At 55.0% G+C, this 22947-nt stretch overlaps 2 protein-coding genes across 2 annotated transcripts; one reads left to right on the top strand and one right to left on the bottom strand.

Moving 5' to 3' along the window:
• Positions 1–159: 159 nt before the first annotated feature.
• LOC310890465 (G-patch domain and KOW motifs-containing protein-like) lies at positions 160–3111 on the bottom strand (the record flags this gene model as incomplete). Its single annotated transcript, XM_083852820.1, is given in 11 exon segments — positions 160–261; positions 450–560; positions 941–1052; positions 1158–1280; positions 1283–1352; positions 1477–1580; positions 2084–2183; positions 2283–2416; positions 2419–2560; positions 2699–2804; positions 2807–3111. Coding segments are annotated over 11 exon segments (1171 nt in total), but the record flags the coding sequence as incomplete, so codon positions are not given.
• Positions 3112–15844: 12733 nt separating this feature from the next.
• Positions 15845–22472, top strand: LOC310890440 (olfactory receptor 14C36-like). The gene has a single exon (XM_083852798.1). It carries the CDS (start codon positions 21451–21453, stop codon positions 22459–22461), a length of 1011 nt encoding a protein of 336 aa, XP_083708924.1. The 5' UTR covers positions 15845–21450; the 3' UTR covers positions 22462–22472.
• Positions 22473–22947: the final 475 nt, after the last annotated feature.

Below are 22947 nucleotides of genomic sequence, written 5' to 3'. Positions count from 1 at the left end.
AGTTATGGGGCGCTGGGACCCCAATAAAGAGCAATACGGGGGGGCAGGGATGCCTCCATCCTGCCCCCCAGGGTCCCACTGAAGGGGCTTTACGGGGGGGGGGACTATAGGATACCCTATGGGGGGCTATAGGGCCGTGCCCCCCCCCGCAAAACCCACCTTGCAGTTGTAGAAGCGCCCCCCTGGAAGGCTTTGTCCACGCAGCGCACCCGCAGGTCCCTCCGCAGCCAGTGGGGGGCCCCCCGGCTCTGCTTCGCCACCCTGGGGGGGGGACACAGCATAACTGGGGGGGGCAGAGGGTCATGGCCCCCCCCCATAAACACCGTAGGGGTTACAGCCCTCCCCAGACGTTACACAAAGTGTTTGGGGACCCCCCCCCAAATCACGTCCCCCCCAAATTGTGTTGCCCCCCTCCCAAATTTGCTTGCCCCCCCCCCCCCAGCTCTCACCTCTCCGTGTCGGGGGCTGCCTCCTTTTGCTGTCCCCTTTTTGGGGGGGGGCTCCGGCCTCTCGCCCCTCCTCAGCCTCCGGCCTCCGCGGTTCCTTCCCCTTGGGGGGACCTGGGGGGGGGGACTGGGAGGTACTGGGGGGCTACTGGGAGGCACTGGGGGGCTACTGGGAGGCTCACTGCTGCCTAGAGGGGGCAAATCGGGGCATTTGGGGGCTAATGGGAAGCTCTAGGGGTTACTGGGTGACAGTGGAATGCTACTGGGAGACCCTAGATGATTACTGGGAAGCGCTACGGGGCTACTGGGATGTACTGGGAGGCTGCTGGGAGGCTACTGGGAGGCACTGGGGGGCTCAAAGCTGCCTAGAGGGGGCTAATCAGGGCATTTGGGGGCTACTAGGGGGCTCCGAGCGTTAGGGGGTGACGACAAGGTGATACTGGGAGGAACTGGGGGGGCTACTGGGAGGTACTGGGAGGCACTGGGAGACTCACCGGTGCCTGGGGGGGTGCCGGGCCGCAGGCTGTGCTGGCTGACCGTCACCACCTGCCCCCCCAGCGCCAGGCGCACCACGGCCCGGGCGGTTTCGGGGTCCAGCCCCTCCACCTGGGGGGGGGACAAAAAAAAAAAAAGGGGGGGGTGTCGGGGGGGGGGGCCGAGACCCCCCCCAAAAAGGTTTTGGGGTCTGGGGAGGCATTTTGGGGGTCTCACCTTGCCGTACATGTCGCGGTGGGGCCCGGCCTCGATGCGGACGTCGGCCCCCACTGCCAGCCCCCCCCCGGCCCCCCCGCCAGCTTCGTCGCCCCCCCGGGGGGGCTGCCCCGGTTTGGGGGGGCCGGGGGGGCCGGCTCAGCCCCCAGCCCCAACCCGCGGGGGCGCAGGCGGTGCTCCAGCGGCTTCACCACCCTAAAAAGAACCAAGCCCATCAAAATTGGCGCTAAAACAATGTGGGGGGGGGTCGAGCCCAGCCCCCCCGCTTCCCCCCCCCTCCCTGGGGGGGTCGCAGCCCCCCCCCCAGTTTTGGGGGTACCTCTTGAAGGTGCGCCCGATGCCCTCGCCCTGGCTCCAGCCCATGCCCCGCAGCATGGCCAGCCCGAAGGCCGCCACTGGGACGGCCTCGTAGTCCTGGGGGCCCTGGGGGGCAAGGGGGGGGGTTAGGGGGTGCTGGGGGGGGGGGTTGGGGTCCCAAGGGGGGGTTGGGGGGTTCCAAGGGGGGGTTATGAGGGTTCTGGGGGGCGGTTCGGGGTCCCAAAGGGGGAGTTTGGGGTTCCAAGGGGGGGCAGTTAGGGTTCCAGGGGGAGTTTGGGGGTCCCAAGGTGGGGTCTGGGGGTCCCAAGGGGGGGGGGGGCTGGGGGGTTCTGGGGTCTCAAAGGGGGAATTTGGGGTCCCAAGGGGGGGGATTAGGGGGGCCGTTAGGGTCCTAGAGGGGGTTTGGGGGTCCCAAGGGGGAGTTTGGGGGTCCTGGGTGGTCCCAAGGGGGGGCTGGGGGTCCCAAGGGGGGGCTCTGAAGACCCCAGGGGAGCCCAGGGGTATGTGGGGGGGGGGCTCACAAGGGGTCCTGGGGGCATTTTGGGGGCCGGGGGTTGGGTTTGAAGGGAGCCCCCCCCCCCCCCCCCCCCCCCCAGGACCCCCCTCACCGGCTGCTGCCTGGCGCCGCCGTCACCCTCGGGGGGCCGCAGGGGGATGGCGAGGGGGGGCCCGGGGGGCCGCGGGGCTGCTCCTGGCTCTGCCGTGCCTCTGGGGGGGGTACGAGGGGGGGGGCAGGGGTGAGGGGGGGCTCAGCCCTCCCCCGACTCCCCAGGACCCCCCCCAAAACCGCCCCCCCCCATCACTCACCCTCCAGCAGCTCCCGCACCGCCTGCGTCTCCACGGCAACGGGGTCGGGGGCGGGGCTCGGCGAGGGGGCGTGGTCTGTCGCGGAGGGGGCGTGGTCTGTCGCGGAGGGGGCGTGGCCGGCGGCAGGAGCCTCGTCTCCGGAGGGGGCGTGGTCTTCGGCCGAGGGGGCGTGGCCTGCGGCCGAGGGGGCGTGGCGAGGCGGCTCGGGGTTCCTCCAGCGGTGGGAGGGGAGCAGCGGGATCACCAGCTCCTTCGGAGGGGGCGGGGCCGGCCTGGCGCTGGGGGCGTGGCCAGCGCGTTAACCACGCCCCGCCTCGCTCCGAGGCTCGCCCCCTCCCTTCACCCAAACCGGCGCGCACGCGCGCTGCGCGCTCCCCCCTCCCTCCCCCGCGGCCCACGCGCACGCGCACGCGCACCTGAGCAGCTCCCGGTCCTCCACCGCCGTGAGGAAATCGGTGTCGGGGCCGGCGTCGCCGCCGGGCTCGGCGCAAGGCCCGGCCGCCAGCACCCGCCGCCTCTCGCCTTCCGGCTGAAGCCGAACGACACCGGCCCCGCCGCCCCGCTCGCCTCAGCCCCGCTGCTCGCCGCCATCTTCCCCCGCCGCAGGGCTCTGTGGGAAATGAAAGCCCCGCCCCGCTTCCGGACTACAACTCCCATAATGCCCCGCGGCTTCCTGCCCGTAACTCCTTCCCGCCCTTAGCTCGTCCCCGCGCTTATTCGTCCAGCCCTCGGCTCGGCCCCGCCCCCGGCGGCCGCTGATTGGTTAGGCGGCCGCCAATCAGCTTCGGCCCGCAGCCACGCGGCTCCTGGCGGCCCCGCGCTTGTTGCCGTGGTAACCCCACGGCGGTACGCGGGTGGGGAGGGCACTGGGAGAACTGGGAAGGACTGGGAGTGGACTGGGATGGACTGGGGGAGGGCTGGAGGGAATTGGGAGCACTGGGAGGGGCGCCTAGCAGGGCTAACTGGGAATACTAGGAGGGTACTGGGAGTACTGGGGAGGCTTACTGGGAGGACTGGGGCCAGTGAAGCGCCCCCCTCCTCCTTGCTACCCCCACAAGGGCTTGGCTGGGCCCCCCAGATGTGGGGGGGGCAGCCCCCAGGGCCCCCCTCCTGACGTGGGGGAGGGCCTGGGGCGTAATTGTTCCCCCGGGGTAGTTGGGGGGGGATTTGCCCCCCCGGGGGGGGTTATGAGGGGCTAAGGGGGTCCTAGGGGGGGCTATGGAGGTCCTGAGGGGGTCTGGGGGGGGTTGGGGAGGCCCCGGGGGGTTTGGGGCCCACCTGAGGCCGTTCTTCAGCTCCACCACCACGTGTCCCCCCCCGCCCCCGCAGAGGCCACGCCCCCTCAGCCCCCGCGGTTGGGGCACGCGCCCCCCCCTTCCGCCCCCGCGCCCCGGAAGTGACTCAGCCGCCCCCGCGCGGGGAGGGGAACGGGAAATGGCCGGGTCACGTGACCCGCGCGGCCTCGCAGCGGGGGGGGGGGGGCTTGGCCCCAAACCCGCAAAATCCGGTCCCAAACCCCCAAAACGTGGCCCCAAAACCACAAAATCCGGCCCCGAAACCCCAAAATGTGGCCCCAAAAACCCGGCCCCATGGCCCCTACATTCCCTTGCCCCTACATCCCCCTGCCCCTACATCCCCCGGTCCCTACGTCCCCCGGTCCCTGTATCCCCCGGTCCCTACATCCCCCTGCCCCTATATCCCCCGGTCCCTATATCCCCCGGTCCCTATATCCCCCGGTCCCTATATCCCCCTGGCCCTATATCCCCCGGTCCCTACATCCCCCTGCCCCTACATCCCCCTGCCCCTACATCCCCCTGCCCCTACATCCCCCTGCCCCTACATTCCCTGGTCCCTATATGCCCCGGTCCCTATATCGCCCTGCCCCTACATCCCCCTGCCCCTACATCCCCCTGCCCCTACATCCCCCTGCCCCTATATCCCCCGGTCCCTATATCCCCCGGTCCCTATATCCCCCGGTCCCTATATCCCCCGGTCCCTACATCCCCCTGCCCCTATATCCCCCTGCCCCTATATCCCCCTGCCCCTATATCCCCCGGTCCCTATATGCCCCGGTCCCTATATGCCCCGGTCCCTATATCTCCCGGTCCCTACATCCCCCGGTCCCTACATCCCCTGGTCCCTACATTCCCCGGTCCCTATATGCCCCGGTCCCTATATCTCCCGGTCCCTACATCCCCCTGCCCCTATATCCCCCGGTCCCTATATCCCCCGGTCCCTACATCCCCCTGCCCCTATATCCCCCTGCCCCTATATCCCCCGGTCCCTATATCCCCCGGTCCCTATATGCCCCGGTCCCTATATCTCCCGGTCCCTACATCCCCCGGTCCCTACATCCCCCGGTCCCTACATCCCCTGGTCCCTACATTCCCCGGTCCCTATATGCCCCGGTCCCTATATCTCCCGGTCCCTACATCCCCCGGTCCCTACATCCCCTGGTCCCTACATTCCCCGGTCCCTATATGCCCCGGTCCCTATATCTCCCGGTCCCTACATCCCCCTGCCCCTACATCCCCCTGCCCCTATATCGCCCTGCCCCTACATCGCCCTGTCCCCATACCCCCTGTCCCCACGTGTCCCCACATCCCGGCCCCCCCCATCCACCTGTCCCCCTGTCCCTACATCCTCCTGTCCCCACGTGTCCCCAGACCCCCTGACCCCAGACCCCCCGTCCCCGTGCCCCCGTGCCCACGTGTCCCGGTCCTGGTGCCGCCCCCACCCCCGCAGGGCCGTGCCGGTACCGGGACCGGTCTGCCTGGTCCCGTGATGCCACCGCTGTCACCGCTGCCACCGGGCCCTGGCCCCGTGACCCCGCCACCGGCATTTAAGGGGCGGCCCCGGGGCCGTGGGGACCGAACGGAGCTGCGTGAGTGGGGGGGGCATGGGGACGGGGGGGGGGCATGGGGGGATACTGGGGACATGGGGGGACACTGGGGACACGGGGGGGGTATTGGGGACGGAGGGTATGGGGGGGACATGGGGGGGCATTGGGGACATGGGGGTGCATTAGGGGCACGGGGGAGAAATGGGTGGGCATGGCGGGGAAACGGGGGGGACATGGTGACGTGGGGGGGGGCATTGGGGATGTGGGGGGATATGGGGGGACATTGGGGACGGGGGTTATGGGGGGGGATATGGGGACATGGGGGGGGCATGGGGGGGATGTGGGGGGGATATGGGGATGGGGCAGTATTGGGGGGACATTGGGGATGGGGGGGGATATGGGGACATAGGGGGGCATGGGGGGGATGGGGGGGGGATATGGGGATGGGGGGGTAATGGGGGGGATATGGGGACATATGGGGGTATGGGGGGGGACGTTGGGGGGACATGGGGATGTGGGGGAACAAGGAGGCGACACAGGGAGGGGGCTGCTGGTATACGGGCTGGACTGGGGGGGGGGGTCCAGGGAACTTTGGGTTCAGGGGGGCTGTGGTGCCGGGGGGGGCTGCGTGGCACCCCGTGCCCGCCCCCACGCGGCGCTGCCAGCAGCAGCAGGATGTGCGCGGGCGCCCGCTGCCTCGTGAACCTCCTGCGCTGGGCCTGGGACGTCATCAGGGGCCTCTGGGGGGGCCACGGCGGTGAGTGCGGGGGGGGGCAACGGGGGAGGGGGTGGGGGGGCGGGGGGGGGTCCTATGGGGGGGGGTTGGGGGGATTGGTGGGACCCGGGGGGAGTGTTAAAGGGCTTGGGGGGGAGCAAAGCCCTGTCCCCCCCACCCTAATCCACCCCCCAAATTCCCGCAGGACCCCCAAAACCGCCGGCAGAGAGAGCGCTGCAGCCCGGCAAGGAGGAGTGAGGGCCACAGGGACGGCGCCCTTGGCATTACCCCCCCACCCCGGGGGAATTACCCCCCCCCAGGGGGCAATTAACCTCCCCCCGGGGGCAATGAACCCCCCCTCCGGGGCAATAACGCTAGTCTGAAGCACACGACGCCCCCCAGGGGCAAATAAACGCGTTCTAAGGCAAGCAGCGAGGCTCAATTTCCTGGGGAAAGCTGGGAAATGTAGTTCTGGGAGCCTGGGCTTCTGGGAGGCCATGTTGGATTCCCAGAGCATGCCGGGAGGCGTAGTTCTCGGACGAAGGACTTCTGGGTGCCATTGTGACGGTCCGGGGAATGCCGGGAGATGTAGTTCATGGGCACGGCGATTCCGGGAGGCCGTGTTGGGTGCGGAGCATTCCGGGAGGTGTAGACCGAGGGCACAGGGCTTTGGGGCGGCGATGTTGGGACTGCGGGGAATGCCGGACACAGAGTCCAGAGAACGTGGCGCCGTACGTGTTGCCTAGGGTCGTACTTAGTGTTCGGCTTGGTGCTCCGGTTAGGGTTACCTTTAGGGTTGTTTGGAAAGAGAGAAGGTGCAGAGTCCTGTTGCGTGTGGGGTTGTGTAAAGGCTCCGCGGGGGAGTTATGGGTTAGGGTTAGGGCCACTGCCATTAGGGTTAGGGTTGGTTAGGGTTAGGGGTTAGGGTTAGGACTGGGGTTGGTTAGGGTTAGTTGTTTTTTTTTTTTTCTTTTTCCATTAGCTTTAGGGGTAGGGTTAAGGTTAGGGTTAGGAGTTAGGGTTAGGGGTTAGTGTTAGTGCTAGTTGTCAGGGGTCACAGGGGTTGGGGTTAGGCCTTAGGGTTAGGGTTAGGGTTAGTATTGTTGTAATGGGTAAAGCCTTGTTTGTTCATTAAATATTGCTGATGGGAAGGTTTTCAACGATTAACTGCTTATACCCCCAATATCCTGTTGAAGGAAAAAACAAGTATAGGAATTTCCTGTTAAGTTAACAATTGCAGTAGAAACCAGCTCCAAAAAAAGGGCACAATGGCATTCCCCCCCCCCACGTGGGAACACACATATCAGCAGCAAAGTCACGACCCCAATGCAGAGGAAGATGACGATCTTCATCCTCACGACCACCAGAGGACTGACGAAGACCCCCTAGCAACAGGCCTTGCAGTGTAAGAAGACACCAGGATGTGCCACTAAAAACCCGGAACCACAAGACTATAAATCGAGACTCTGGTGGGCTTAGGGGTGCGCGCCGTTGGCGGAGCAGGAGACTCCCCGGCCGCCCAGCGCTGTTTTATTTATCACTGCTTGCTGAATTGCTCAAATAAATTAAAATTCGGTCTACCTTACCCACGATGTGTTGGGAATGATTTTTACCAAACTAATTTATAACAAATTGGTGCCGTGACTCGGATAGTGGTAGCTTGGCTGGATCCCTCCCAGGGGAGGCGCGCCCCGCTGATTCTGCGGTCCCTGTCTGGAGGTCCCCAAGCCAATGCACCCCTACCGACGAACCTAAAGTTCCAGCGATAAGTAAATAAACAACCGGTAACCCCTTAATCTTTGTGCACGAAGCTCCGAACGAAGACTCAGGAGGGAGTAAGTATAGGCCGGTTATCCGTTCGGTTGGGGTTGGGAATCCCAGAGTGTGCCTGTGTGAGACGTCCAATCAAGGACGAAGCGAGTGCGGACTCCCTGGTAGTGCGGTTCCCACCTCCTGCGAGGGACTGGGCCACGAACGGGAGGTGAAGTCTGTGTGTGCGTGTGAAGGCACTCTGGAAAATGGGACAGAAGAAGAGCAAGTCTTCTGGTCCCATGGGTGGGTCGGAACCTAAGGTTAGGTTGCCCCCGATACCACCGGAAAGCCCGTTAGGGTTAATGATTAAACATTGGAATGATTACCCCTCTAGGCGGGGTAAGGACAAAGTTAAGATGATACATTATTGTATGGAAGTTTGGGGTGGGAAGCGAATTAGGAGTGACCCATTATATTGGCCAGTGTTTGGATCCCTTGAGGATTGGATCTGTCAGGCTCTAAACGTTTATGTGAATTCGAAGGAGCCTTTCAGCCTAGAGGAGAGTGAGTATGCACACTTATGGATAGGATCTGGGACCCGAGCCAATTTGTACCCATTAAAAGAAAAAGGGGGGAGGAAAAGGAATGAACGAAGTGAGGAGGAAGTCCCACTTTCACCCCCCCCTTATTTATCTCCTTCTCCACCTCCAACTCCCCCTACGGCTCCGAATTACCATACTGATTCTGATTTGACCACGGACACCCCTCGGAGTACTAGACAGGTAACTCGGAGCCAAACTAGAAATCGAGAAGATGGGGGTAGACTATATCCCCTAAGAGAGATTGCAATGGGAGGGCCCCAACCTAGCATGGGATACGTCTCCATCCCCCTAAATACGGGAGACGTCAGAGAATTCAAGAAGGAAATGGGAAATCTATTAGAAGATCCTCTTGGAGTCTCTGAGCGAGTAGACCAGTTCTTGGGGCCTAATGTTTACACCTGGGAAGAACTCCAGGCCATTTTAGGTATATTTTTCACTGCAGAAGAGAGGAACATGATCCGGAGGGCTGGAATGCGAATATGGGACCAGCAACACCAGCAGGGTCCTGCAGGAGACCTTAAATGGCCCCTACAGAGGCCTAACTGGAATAACCAAAATGAACAAGATAGGGTTCATATGCAGGATTTAAGGACTATTATTGTACAAGGTATAAGGGAGTCAGTCCCTAGAGGAAAAAATATAAATAAGGCCTTTAGTGAATATCAGAAGAAGGATGAAACTCCCACAGAATGGCTGGAGAGATTAAGGAAGAATCTCCAGCTTTATTCGGGACTGGACCCCGGTACACCGGTGGGACAGGCCCTGTTAAAAACGCAATTTGTGGCAAAATCATGGGGGGATATCAGGCGGAAATTAGAAAAATTAGAGGATTGGCAGGATAGAAGGATGGATGAACTGCTGAGAGAAGCTCAGAAGGTGTATGTGCGCGGAGAAGAAGAGACTCAGAAAAGGCAGGCCAGGATTCTAGTGGCAGCGGTCCGGGAAGGACAAAAAGGGCTCCCCCCTCGCCCGATGGGTGTTCCGCTACTACGAAAAAGACCCCCGAGGAGCCAGAGGGATCAGAGGGATCTAAGACAAATAGAATGTTTTTATTGCCAAAAGGAGGGACGTGAAAAAGGACTGCAGAAAATGCTTACAAGACGAGCGAATGTTTACAGAAGATTAGGGGAGTCAGGGGCTCCATCGACTGGGGACTTCTGGTATAACGGAGCCCTTGATAAAATTGAAGTTAGGTCCCCAGCATCAAGAAGTGCAGTTCCTTGGGGACTCTGGGGCAGAAAGATCGACTGTCCAAATGGTACCCCGGGGATGTCAACCTTCCTCGGAGAAATTACAGGTGATAGGAGCAAAAGGAGAGCCCTTTAGGGTCTCAGGAATAAAAGGGGTGGAAATAGCGACCCCAGCCCAAAGTTGCACGGGATCCTTTTTATTAGTACCAGAAGCTGAATATAACCTGTTGGGAAGAGACTTAATGATTAAGCTAAAAATTAATCTGGAGGTGAAAAATAAAGGGATTGAAGTTAAATTATATGCCCTCACAGTAGAGGATGAGGCAAAAATAAATCCCGAGGTATGGTATTCCCCCGAATCAGTAAGCCGCTTAAATATTAGTCCCTTTGAAGTCACTATCAGGAATCCTGAGATTCTCATCAGGGTAAAACAATACCCAATGTCTCAAGAAGGCAGGGAGGGGCTGCACCCAGTAATCAAGAGGTTACTACAACAGGGATTACTGGAGCCTTGCACGTCACCTCATAACACTCCTATATTACCTGTCAGGAAACCGGATGGCTCTTATCGGCTAGTCCAAGATTTGAGAGAAGTCAATAAAAGAACGATAACCAGATTTCCTGTAGTAGCTAACCCACATACTTTGCTAAGCCAGCTGTCCCCAGTGCAGAGATGGTATAGTGTCATAGACCTAAAAGATGCGTTTTGGGCATGTCCTTTAAAAAGGGAATGCAGGGATTATTTTGCTTTCGAGTGGGAAGACCCTGCAACCCATCGGAAACAACAATTAAGATGGACTGTGCTTCCCCAAGGATTCACGGAATCACCAAATCTATTCGGTCAGGCATTAGAACAAGTATTAGAGAACTATGAACCGAATCCTGAAGTAACCTTAGTCCAGTATGTGGATGATTTGTTGTTAGCAGGAGAGAGTCAGGAGGCAGTCAGGACAGAAAGTATCAAGCTACTAAACTTCTTGAGCTTAAAGGGACTAAAAGTATCAAAGTCAAAATTAAAATTTACGGAGGAAGAGGTGAAATATTTAGGACATTGGCTAAGTAAAGGCACTAAGAAACTAGACCCCGAACGAGTAAATGGGATTTTGTCACTACAAGTGCCAAAAAGCAAAAGACAAGTTAGGCAGCTGCTGGGATTGTTAGGATATTGTCGGCAATGGATTGAAAATTATAGTAGTAAGGTGAAGTTTTTGTATCAGAAACTGGTTGGGGAAGGATTAATGAAATGGAGCCAAAGCGATGAGCAAAGCCTGATAGACTTAAAAATGGATTTAGTGAACGCTCCCGTGTTAAATTTACCCGATGTGAAGAGACCCTTTTATCTATTTATTAACACAGAGGAGGGGACAGCGTTCGGGGTCTTAACTCAAGACTGGGCGGGAAAAAAGAAACCCGTGGGATATCTTTCTAAACTTTTAGACCCCGTGAGTAGGGGATGGCCCACCTATCTCCAGGCAGTGGTTGCGGCTGTGCTCTTGGTGGAAGAAGCACATAAAATCACCTTTGGGGGCGAATTAAGAGTATTGTCTCCTCACAATATAAGGGGGATCCTGCAGCAAAAGGCTGACAAATGGATAACTGATGCACGGCTCCTGAAATATGAAGGCATCTTAATCTCCTCACCTAAATTGGAGCTTGAAACAACAGCTCTACAAAACCCGGCGCAATTCTTATATGGGGAACCAAAAGGAGACATATCCCACGACTGCTTGCGTAATATAGAAGAACAGACAAAAATTAGGCCAGACCTAGAGGAGGAGGAACTGGCCGAAGGGGAGAAGCTGTTTGTGGATGGTTCGTCAAGGGTGGTCGAGGGAAAAAGTAGGTCAAGATATGCAATTATCAATGGAGAAAACTTCTTTGTAATAGAGTCAGGACCTCTGAGTCCCAGTTGGTCGGCCCAAGCTTGCGAACTATATGCAGTATTAAGGGCCCTACAAATGTTAAAAGGTAAAATTGGAACCATATATACTGATTCCAAGTATGCTTTTGGGGTAGTGCATACTTTTGGAAAAATTTGGGAAGAAAGGGGCCTAATAAACTCTCAAGGTAAGGGATTGATTCATCAGGAATTGATCACTGAAATTTTGCAGGCTTTGAGAGGGCCAATAGGAATAGCAGTAGTACATTTGAGAGGACATCAAAAGGGATTGAATCCACTAGTTAGGGGAAACAACCTAGCTGATCAGGAAGCCAAAAGGGCAGCGCTGATGATGATATATACCAAGGAGAATCAGAAAGATTGCCCATCTTGTGGGAAGGATTTAACCGAGTTCCCCTGTTATGATTGTTGGAAGGATTATGGAACAGAGGCAGTGCACTGTAGATGTAACAACCCCCGATATAGCTACTGCCATCTCCATGGGGAGCAACATTTCATCCTCAGCTTCACTGTGCAAGAGAAAGACAAATTAACTCAAATGGGTGTGAAGGAAATAACTGAAGGTAAATGGGAACTCCCTGATGGCCGAGAGGTTCTCCCGAAATCTTTGGCCCTGAGGGTTATGCAGAACTTCCACGAAAAACTCACTGGGGAACTCAAGCGCTGGTGGACCAATTTGCTACGAAGTATATGTGTATTGGTACATACAATATCGCTAAGAGAATAGTTAATGAATGTATGATCTGCCAAAGAGTAAATAAGCAACAACTAAGAGAGAGGCCTTTATGGGGAAGAGAATTAGCCCATAGACCATTTGCTAGAATTCAAATAGATTTCACAGAGCTGCCAAAGGTGGGACGATATAAATACTTACTGGTAATGGTTGACCACCTAACTCATTTTGTGGAAGCCTTTCCAGTAGCCCGAGCTATGGCTCAGACGGTGGTAAAGATACTGTTGGAGAACATAATCCCTCGATATGGATCGATCGAGGCAATAGACTCTGACAGGGGGCCGCATTTTGTCTCAAAATTAGCCAGAAACACTCTCTCCTCTCTGGGGACCAAATGGGAATATCACACCCCGTGGCATCCACAAAGTTCGGGAAAGGTAGAGAGGATGAATGGGGAAATAAAAAAACAATTAACCAAGTTGATGATAGAAACAAAAACCTCATGGGTAAAATGCCTTCCATTGGCTTTACTAAACCTAAGAACCCAGCCCCGAGCAGATGTAGGAATCTCCCCTTTTGAGATGTTATACGGGATGCCGTATGATTTAGAGCTCCCAACTGATCACCCTCAGCTGGAAGAGTCCCAAATACAATCATATGTAGTACCACTTATGATTAGGAGGAGGCAGCTGCGCGAAAAGGGATTAGTGGTACAACGCCCCCCTCTAGAGATGGCCATACACAGGATCAAACCAGGAGACCAGGTTCTGATAAAGTCCTGGAAAGAGGCCTCTTTAACTCCTCGTTGGGAAGGACCCTACCTTGTTCTACTTACCACAGACACAGCTATTCGGACAGCCGAGAAAGGATGGACTCACGCCAGCCGAGTTAAAGGACCAATACCGGAGGAGCGGTGGAGAGTAACCAGCTGACCTGGAGATTTGAAGTTGACCCTGCGAAAAGGGACTGATGGGCGAATTCGTGATCGTATGACTCATAACCCTCTCTAAGGAATAAACAGGTTCATTGTAAATGGGAACTGAGAAGTAGGGGAGGGGAAATTCCTTAATGTGCCAAACCCCATACATCAGTAGGGTAACGTGCCTAAGGAGGAGTGAGTAACTGGGACTGGGAGTGGCTGGAACAGGAAAGTCGGTACCTAGGCCCCTGAAGATTACCCTTGCTGCCATGAAGAAAGTAAACCCCGCTGCTTGAGGCAACCAAGTAGGCGGGCGAGGCAGAGGGGTACAATGGTGGGGCGGATTATGTGGTACCCACCTCTATTTTGGATAATGGGATCTGGCCGAATGAACTGCCCTGGTACCCACCGTGACTCGAAACAACCTCCCCAGAATTATAAATGGACGTTGCCCTTATGGTGTATGTTGGTGCTACCTCTCTTACTGAATATCCCCTGTCCAGCTGGAGCTGACGGGGGATATTTGCACCAGCCCTTTAGGTGGAGTTTAATTAGGTGGGAGGACCAAACTATCATTAAACAAGTAACTACAGCGGGTGCACCCAGTTTTCTCACATCCCTTTGTCAACTGGCACCCATAAGTCCGTGTCTGAACCAAATAGATTTCTACTTCTGCCCTAGCTCGAACCCAGGAAGGGGATACTGCAATTATCCCAACTCCTACTATTGTGCTTATTGGGGTTGTGAAAAAATTGCTTCAGATTGGAGTCCTGGAGCGGGGAGGGATAAGTTCCTAACTGTAGGATATGGACCCTATGGATGTAGGCCTCCGAGCCGAGACTGGAGCGGAGGGATCCGGATGCCCTATGGAGATTGTGAACAACTGTATGTTAATATAACGAATCCAACTGACCCAGCCTGGTTTACAGGGAAAACGTGGGGTGTGAGATATTGGGAACCTGGAGCCGATAGAGGAGGTTTAATATTTATAAAAAAGGAGGTTGTACCACCGGAACCTGAATCGATGGGACCCAACCCGGTATTGAACCCAAGTTTGGATAGAGAGGGTATCAAGAATAATACCAGGAATGTCACTGTTAATAATGACCCTATTGTCCAGAGTCTCGAGAACGACAACGGGAAAAATTCCCTGTGGAAATTAATGCAGGTAAGCTACCAGCTGTTAAATGCCACCAGCCCTAATCTGACTGAGCGGTGCTGGCTCTGTTATGGGGTAAGGCCGCCCTTTTATGAAGCTGTAGGGGTCAATGAGAAGGCCCGGCGGGTAAATGGATCCAATCCCTTGCAATGTACATGGGGGAAAGAGAGTCAGGGCATAACGATGACCCAAGTAACTGGGAAGGGGAGATGCGTGGGACAAGTCCCGCCCGATAAAATGCACTTGTGTGCAAATCAAACTAATGTCGGAAGTATAAAAAAACCGGCGAAATGGTTATTACCTGCAGAGAATGCTAGGTGGGTATGCTCAAAGACGGGAGTTACCCCTTGTCTATCCCTGGACTTGTTCGATGAGTCTGTAGAATTCTGTGTTCAAGTAATAATTATTTATTATAGATACTCTATAATAAATAATAGATACTCTACCACCCAGATACTCTACCACCCAGAGAATTTTATGTATGACAATCAGATCAATCAAGAACACCATTTGACAAAATGGGAACCAATTTCCACATTGACCGTGGCTACCCTAATAATTTGGGGGGGTGCAGGGGTAGGCACAGGGGTTGCCTCATTAATCAAACAAGGAAAAGAGATCACCTCTCTGAGAGCGGCTGTGGATGAAGATTTAGCCAGAATTGAAAAATCTATCAGTGCTTTAGAAAAATCTGTAAGATCGTTATCCGAAGTAGTATTACAGAATCGCAGAGGACTAAATTTATTGTATTTACAACAAGGAGGGTTGTGCGCCGCACTCAAGGAGGAATGTTGTATATATGCTGACCATACTGGAATTATGAGAGATACCATGACCACACTTCGAGAAGGATTGGAAAAGAGAAAAAGAGAGCGGGAGGCCCAACAAAGCTGGTATGAGTCCTGGTATAATCACTCGCCGTGGCTCACCACTCTGTTGTCAACAATAGCTGGCCCGCTGATTTTATTAACCCTAGGACTAACGTTTGGTCCTTGTATCCTTAACAAAGCCATAGCTATTGTTAAAGGGAGACTGGAGGCTGCTCACCTGATGCTTATGAGGACAAAGTACAAATCAATAAATGATAGACCCCTACTAGAGGAAACATTAATTCTGAGTCAATTAGAACTAAATAGATTTAATGAACAAAATGATACAGAGAAAAAGGGGGGATTGTAATGGGTAAAGCCTTGTTTGTTCATTAAATATTGCTGATGGGAAGATTTTCAACGATTAACTGCTTATACCCCCAATATCCTGTTGAAGGAAAAAACAAGTATAGGAATTTCCTGTTAAGTTAACAATTGCAGTAGAAACCAGCTCCAAAAAAAGGGCACAATGGCATTCCCCCCCCCCACGTGGGAACACACATATCAGCAGCAAAGTCACGACCCCAGCGCAGAGGAAGACGACGATCTTCATCCTCACGACCACCAGAGGACTGACGAAGACCCCCTAGCAACAGGCCTTGCAGTGTAAGAAGACACCAGGATGTGCCACTAAAAACCCGGAACCACAAGACTATAAATCGAGACTCTGGTGGGCTTAGGGGTGCGCGCCGTTGGCGGAGCAGGAGACTCCCTGGCCGCCCAGCGCTGTTTTATTTATCACTGCTTGCTGAATTGCTCAAATAAATTAAAATTCGGTCTACCTTACCCACGATGTGTCGGGAATGATTTTTACCAAACTAATTTATAACATTGTTAGGCCTATGGTTAGGCCTAGGCCTAGGGTTAGGTCTAGGCCTAGGCCTAGGCCTAGGGTTAAGCAAAGGGCTAGGGTCAGGGTCACGGTCACGGTCAGGGTCAGGGTTAGGGGTTAGGGGTTAATGTTACGGTTAGGATTATTTCAGTGCTATTAGCGTTAGGGTTAGGGTTAGTAGTTTTTAGGGTTAGGGTTTGGGTTAGGGATTAGGGTTAGGGGTAGGATTTGGGTGAGGGTTAGGATTAGGGTTAGGGCTAGTGGTCAGGGGTCATAGGGGTTGGGGTTAGGCCTTAGGGTTAGGCGTAGGGTTAGGGTTAGGATTGTTAGCCCTACAGGTAGGCCTAGGGTTAGGCCTACAGTTAGGCCTAGGCCTAGGTCTAGGGTTAGGGTTAGGGTTATGTTTAGGTTTAGGGTTAGGCTTAGGGTTAGGGTTAGGAGGGTTTGGGTTAGGGTTAGGGTTAGGGTTAGCCTTAGGGGTTAGGGTTAGGGTTAGGGCGAGTCGTCAGGGGTCATAGCGATTGGGGTTAGGCCTTAGGGTTAGGGTTGGGGTTAGGGTTATGATTGTTAGCCCTACGGTTAGGCCTTTGGTTAGGCCTAGGGTTAGGCCTTGTGTTAGGCCTAGGCGTAGGGTTTGTGTTAGGGTTAGGGATAGAGTTAGGATTAGGGTTAGGCTTTGGGTTAGGGCTAGGATTAGGGCTAGGGGTCAGGGTTAGGGCTTACTGTTAATGGTTAGGGTTAGGGTTAAGGCTAGTGGTCAGGTGTCATAGGGGTTGGGGTTAGGCTTTAGGCTTAGGGTTAGGTTTAGGATTGTTAGCCCTACGGTTAGGCCTACAGTTAGGCCTAGACCTAGGCCTAGGGTTAGGGTTAGGGTCAGGGTTAGGAGGCTTTGGGTTAGTGTTTGGGTTAGGGTTAGGGTTAGGGCTCAGGGTTAGGGCTTACGTTTAGGGGTTAGGTTTAGGGTTATGGTTAGGGTTAGTAGGCCTTAGGGTTAGGGTTTGGGGTAGGGTTTGTGTTAGGGGTTGAGGTTAGGGTTAGGGGATAGGGTTAGGGTTACAGGTTACGGTGTAGGGTTTGGGGTTAGTGTTACGGTTAGGGCTAGTGTTTAGGGTTCATAGGGGTTGGGGTTAGACCTTATGGTTAGGGTTAGGGTTAGGATTCATAGGCTTACGGTTAGGCCTATTGTTAGGCTTACAGTTAGGCCGCAGCCTAGGCCTAGGCCTAGGCCTAGGGTTAGGGTTAGGGTTCGGCTTAGGGTTAGGCTTAGGGTTGGGGTTGGGTTTAGGGTTAGGACTGGTAGGCTTTGTGTTAGGGTCAGGGTTAGGGTTAGGATTAGGGGTCAGGGTTAGGGCTTAAGGTCACGGGTTAGGTTCAGAGTTAGGGTTACAGTTAGCCTTAAGATTAGGAGGGTTTAGGGTTGGGGTTTGGGTTAGGGTTTGAGTTAGGGGTTAGGGTTAGGGGTTAGGTTTTAGGGGTTAGGGTTTAGGGGTTAGGGTTAGGGTTAGGGGTTAGGGATAGGGTTAAGGGTAGTTGTCAGGGGTCATATGGGTTGGGGTTAGGCCTTAGGGTTAGGGTTAGGGTTAGGGTCAGTTTTAGGATTGTTAGACCTATGGTTAGGCCTAGGGTTAGTCCTACAGTTAGGCCTAGGCCTAGGCCTACTGTTAGGGTTAGGGTCAGGGTTAGGGTTAGGATTAGGGTTAGGGTTAGGGTTAGGAGGCTTTGGGTTAGGGTTTGGGTTAGGGTTAGGGTTAGGGCTCAGGGTTAGGGCTTAGGGTTAGGGGTTAGGGTTAGGTTTATGGTTAGGGTTAGTAGGGTTTAGGGTTAGGGTTTGGGTTAGGGTTTGTGTTAGGGATTAGGGTTAGGGTTAGTGTATAGGGTTAGGGTTACGGGTTACGGTTTACAGTTTGTGGTTAGGGTTAAGGTTAGGGCTAGTGTTCAGGGTTCATAGGGGTTGGGGTTAGACCTTAGGGTTAGGGTTAGGGTTAGGATTCATAGGCCTACGGTCAGGCCTATTGTTAGGCGTATAGTTAGGCCGCAGCCTAGGCTTAGGGTTAGGGTTAGGGTTATGATTAGTCTTAGGCTTATGGTTGGGGTTGGGGTTAGGGTTATGACTGGTAGGCTTTGTGTTAGGGTCAGGGTTAGGTTTAGGATTAGAGGTCAGGGTTAGGGCTTAAGGTTAGGGGTTAGGTTTAGAGTTAGGGTTACAGTTAGCCTTAGGATTAGGAGGGTTTATGGTTAGGGTTTGGGTTAGGGTTTGGGTTAGGGGTTAGGGTTAGGGGTTAGGGGTTAGGATTTAGGGGTTAGGGTTAGGGGTTATGGGTTAGGATTTAGGGGTTAGGGTTAGGGGTTAGGGTTAGGGTTAAGGCTAGTTGTCAGGGGTCATATGGGTTGGGGTTAGGCCTTAGGCTTAGGGTTAGGGTTAGGATTGTTAGCCCTACGGTTAGGCCTAGGGTTAGGGTTATGTTTAGGATTAGGGTTAGGCTTAGGGTTGGGGTTGGGTTTAGGGTTAGGACTGGTAGGCTTTGTGTTAGGGTCAGGGTTAAGGTTAGGATTAGGGCTCAGGGTTAGGGCTTAAGGTTAGGGGTTAGGGTTACAGTTAGCCTTAGGATTAGGAGGGTTTAGGGTTAGGGTTTGGGTTAGGGTTTAGGGTTAGGGTTAGGGGTTAGGCTTTAGGGGTTAGGGTTAGGGTTAGGGGTTAGGGTTAGGGTTAAGGTTAGTGGTCAGGGTTCATATGGGTTAGGGTTAGGCTTTAGGCTTAGGGTTAGGGTTAGAATTCATAGGCCTACGGTTAGGCCTACAGTTAGGCCTAGGCCTAGGGTTAGGGTTAGGGTTAGGGTCAGGGTTAGGGTTAGGGTTTGGGTTAGGTTTAGTAGGGTTTAGGGTTAGGGTTAGGGGATAGGATTAGGGTTACGTGTTACGGTTTAGGGTTTGGGGTTAGGGTTAAGCTTAGGGCTAGTGTTCAGGGGTCATAGGTGTTGGGGTTAGACCTTAGGGTTAGGGTTAGGGTTAGGATTCATAGGCCTACGGTTAGGCCTATTTTTAGGCCTACAGTTAGGCCGCAGCCTAGGCATAGGGTTAGGGTTAGGATTATGGGTCAGGGTTAGGGCTTAAGGTTAGGGGTTAGGTTTAGAGTTAGGGTTACAGTTAGCCTTGGGATTAGGAGGGTTTAGGGTTAGGGTTTGGTTTAGGGTTTGGGTTACGGTTTGGGTTAGGGGTTAGGGTTAGGGGTTAGGGTTTAGGGGTTAGGGTTAGGGTTTGGGGTTAGGGTTAGGGTTAAGGCTAGTTGTCAGGGGTCATATGGGTTGGGGTTAGGCCTTAGGGTTAGGGTTAGGGTTAGGATTGTGAGACCTACGGTTAGGCCTAGGGTTAGGCCTACAGTTTGGCCGCAGCCTAGGCCTTGGCCTAGGGTTAGGGTTAGGATAAGGGTTAGGCTTAGGGTTAGGGCTAGGGGTCATAGTTAGGGCTTACGGTTTGGGTTATGGGTAGTAGGGTTTAGGGTTAGGGTTTTTGTTAGGGTTTTGGTTAGGGGTTAGGATTAGGGTTAGGGGGTATGTTTAGGGCTAGTGGTCCATGGTCATAGGGTTTGGGGTTAGGCCTTAGGCTTAGGGTTAGGGTTAGGATTGTTAGTCCTACGGTTAGGCCTACATTTAGGCCTAGGCCTAGGCCTAGGGTTAGGGTTAGGGTCAGGGTTTTTGTTAGGGTTAGGGTTAGGGTTATGAGGCTTTGGGTTAGGGTTAGAGTTAGGGTTAGGGCTCAGGGTTAGGGCTTACGGTTAGGGGTTAGGGTTATGGTTACGGGTTAAGGTTAGTAGGGTTTAGGGTTTGGGTTTGGGTTAGGGTTTGGGTTAGCGGTTAGGGTTAGGGTTAGGGGATAGGGTTAGGGTTACGGGTTATGGTTCAGGGTTTGTGGTTATGGTTAGGCTTAGGGCTAGTGTTCAGGGTTCATAGGGGTTGGGGTTAGACCTTATGGTTAGGGTTAGTGTTAGGATTCATAGGCCTACGGTTAGGCCTATTGTTAGGCGTACAGTTAGGCCGCAGCCTAGGCCTAGGCCTAGGCCTAGGGTTAGGGTTAGGGTTAGGTTTAGGGTTCGGCTTAGGGTTAGGGTTGGGGTTGGGGTTAGGGTTAGGACTGGTAGGCTATGTGTTAGGGTCAGGGTTAGGGTTAGGATTAGGGGTCAGGGCTAGGGCTTAAGGTTAGGGGTTTAGAGTTAGGGTTACAAGTTAGCCTTAGGATTAGGAGGGTTTAGGGTTAGGGTTGGGGTTAGGGGTTAGGGTTAGGGGTTATGGTTTAGGGGTTAGGGTTAGGGGTTATGGATAGGGTTAAGGCTAGTTTTCAGGGGTCATATGTGTTGGCGTTAGGCCTTATGGTTAGGGTTAGGGTTAGACTTAGGATAGTTAGACCCACGGTCAGGCCTAGGGTTAGGCCTACAGTTAGTCCGCAGCCCTGGCCTAGGCCTAGGGTTAGGGTTAGGGTTTAGGGTTTAGGGTTTAGGGTTTGGGGTTAGGATTGTTAGGCATGTTTCAGAGATGTTTCAGAGATGGTTCTCATGGTAATTCTTTCGTGGGTCAAAAATTCCACTGAACATGGGCCTCCCTTAGTGCCTGTCGAGTCCTGACACTCCTCACGCTGTTATCGTGTGAGAGTCACCACCATCAGGGTGAGCCATCGGCACCCAACCATGAACAGGAGACAAAAGGGAGCTTCAGGGCAGTGAGACCTTGGGAATGTCCAGCCTTCAGCCAGCAGAAACCCCCTGGAGGTGGCAAGGAGACGTGGCCAGTGCTGCACGTGGGGCAGAATACCTGCATCCATCAGGGCAGGGCTGGACGTGAACAGCTGAGGGGGGACCCTGAGGAGAAGGCGTGGGTGCTACGAGGACACCACAGGAGCCAGTGGGACATGCTGAGAGGGAGCAAGGCCAGCTCTTTACGGGGCTGCACTAGAGGCAGCGGGGGCCACCCAGACCCTTACCCACTGTGCACTGACATGCACTGACATCTGAGATGCTCAGATACTCAATGAACTTCCTTCAGAGAAGGAGAGCTGGCAGAGGGAGAAATCCTCACAGCCACCTCCCCACGGTAAGTGTCTGGGTGCAGGGCAATGCCGCTGCGCACCCTGCCAGGCTCTCCTGGAGCTGGCACAGCCCTCAGGCGATGGCAGCTGTCAGGAGGACGCTCGGTGTTGGAGTTGAAGGGCACGCAGGGCTTGTGTGCTGCAGGGCCAGCGTGCAGGGCCCGAGGGCTCTGTTCTCTTGGGGCCGGCTGCAGGCTGTGCAGCCGGGGGTGCAGGCAGGGGTGCCCAGGGCTGTGGTGCAGAGCAGGGTCCCTGCTGTGCCCCAGGGGCTGTGTGGCGGGGCAGGGCCTCTGCTGCCTGCCAGGCTCAGCACTCAGCCTGCCCGGGGAGCTGCCCAGGGGCTGCGGGGAGAAGCTGCGGCTGGAAGGAGCCCCCCCGGCACGGCACGGCACGGCACGGCAGGGCAGGGTCCTGCTGCTGCCCAGAGCCTGCTGCCTGGGGCAGGCTGCTCACAGCCCCACACCTCCCCAGGGCACTGCACAGCAGAACTGCCCACCAGGAGCTACCTGAAGGCAGTGCACTGCCCCCTGCTTCTTGTGGCACCCTCAGAGCACCAACCAGAGAAAAGACAAGGAGCGGCAGAAAGATCGTCCTGAAATGAATAAGGCAGTATGTTGTCTGTGTGGTGTTTGTTGAGACATGCAATGGATTTTGGTCGGAAAAGTCCTTGAATTTCGCAGTCTTTCCTTCGGTTGGACAGGCTCCATTGCTCAGAGGCAAGAAGTGTGTAACAGCAGCTCCATCACCGAGTTCCTCCTCCTGGCATTCGCAGACATGCGCGAGCTGCAGCTCCTGCACTTCGCGCTCTTCCTGGGCATCTACCTGGCTGCCCTCCTGGGCAACGGGGTCAGCATCATAGTCGTAGCCTGCGACCACCGCCTCCACACCCCCATGTACTTCTTCCTCCTCAACCTCGCCCTCCTCGACCTGGGCTCCATCTCCACTTCTGTCCCCAAAGCCATGGCCAATTTCCTCTGGGACACCAGGGCCATTTCCTACCCAGGATGTGCTGTACAGGTCTTTTTGCTAGTCTTTTTGATTTCAGCAGAATTATCTCTTCTCACCATCATGGCCTACGACCGCTACGTTGCCATCTGCCAGCCCCTGCACTACGGGACCCTCCTGGGCACCAGAGCCTGTGCCACCATGGCAGCAGCTGCCTGGGGCAGTGGCTTTCTCCACGCTGTGCTGCACACTGCCAATACATTTTCACTGCCTCTCTGCTGTGGCAATTCCCTCAACCAGTTCTTCTGTGAAATCCCCCAGATCCTCAAGCTCTCCTGCTCAGACTCCTACCTAAGGGAAGTTCAAGTTCTTGTGGTTACTGCTTTTCTATTTGGGGGGTGTTTTGTTTTCATTGCTCTGTCCTATGTGCAGATCTTCAGGGCTGTGCTGAGGATCCCCTCCCAGCAGGGACGGCACAAAGCCTTTTCCACGTGCCTCCCTCACCTGGCTGTGGTCTCCCTCTTTATGAGCACCATCATGTTTGCCCACCTGAAGCCCCCCTCCATATCCTCCCCTTCCCTGGACCTGGTGCTGGCAGTCCTGTATGCAGTGGTGCCTCCAGCAGTGAACCCCCTCATCTACAGCATGAGGAACCAGGAGCTCAAGAATGCCATATGGACACTGATGACCAGGTGTTTTTCATAACCAATAAACATTCTTGCCTCTCTTCTTCTGAAAACACCTGAAAATGTTACTCACGATAGGCCATGCCTGCCCTTTTTTCTTGTGTTGCTGGTACTTTCCACTAATATTCTGAGTAATTTTGTTCACTTAGAAATAATATTCTTCATTTTGGTTTTCCATTTAAACCAAATAAAGTGACATTGTTTCTTATATCCTTCCTCTGAGGCCTTTTGTGTAGCTGCAGGGACAGTGCCTGTGTGCAGAGGTGGAGGAGAAAGTCGTGGCCCAGCAGTCCAGCCCGGGAGCACCAGCACTGGGTCCATGCAGAGCTGCTCTCCTGCCACTGCCACCCTCTCCTGCTGAGCCCTGCTGGCGGTGTAAGGCCTGGCTGCTCTTGTAGCTTGGTGCCAGTGCTGCTGTGTGGCCGTGCTGGGACCGCAGGCAGGGACAGGCATTGGGCACTTGAGTGACACAGCTGGCCTCCAGCACAGCATTTCCCTCCTAAAA

This window comes from Anser anser (genome assembly GCF_964211835.1).
Source record: "Anser anser genome assembly, contig: HAP1_SCAFFOLD_51, whole genome shotgun sequence".
Classification (NCBI taxonomy): Eukaryota; Metazoa; Chordata; class Aves; order Anseriformes; family Anatidae; genus Anser; species Anser anser.
This window is presented reverse-complemented; position numbering and strand designations above follow the sequence as displayed.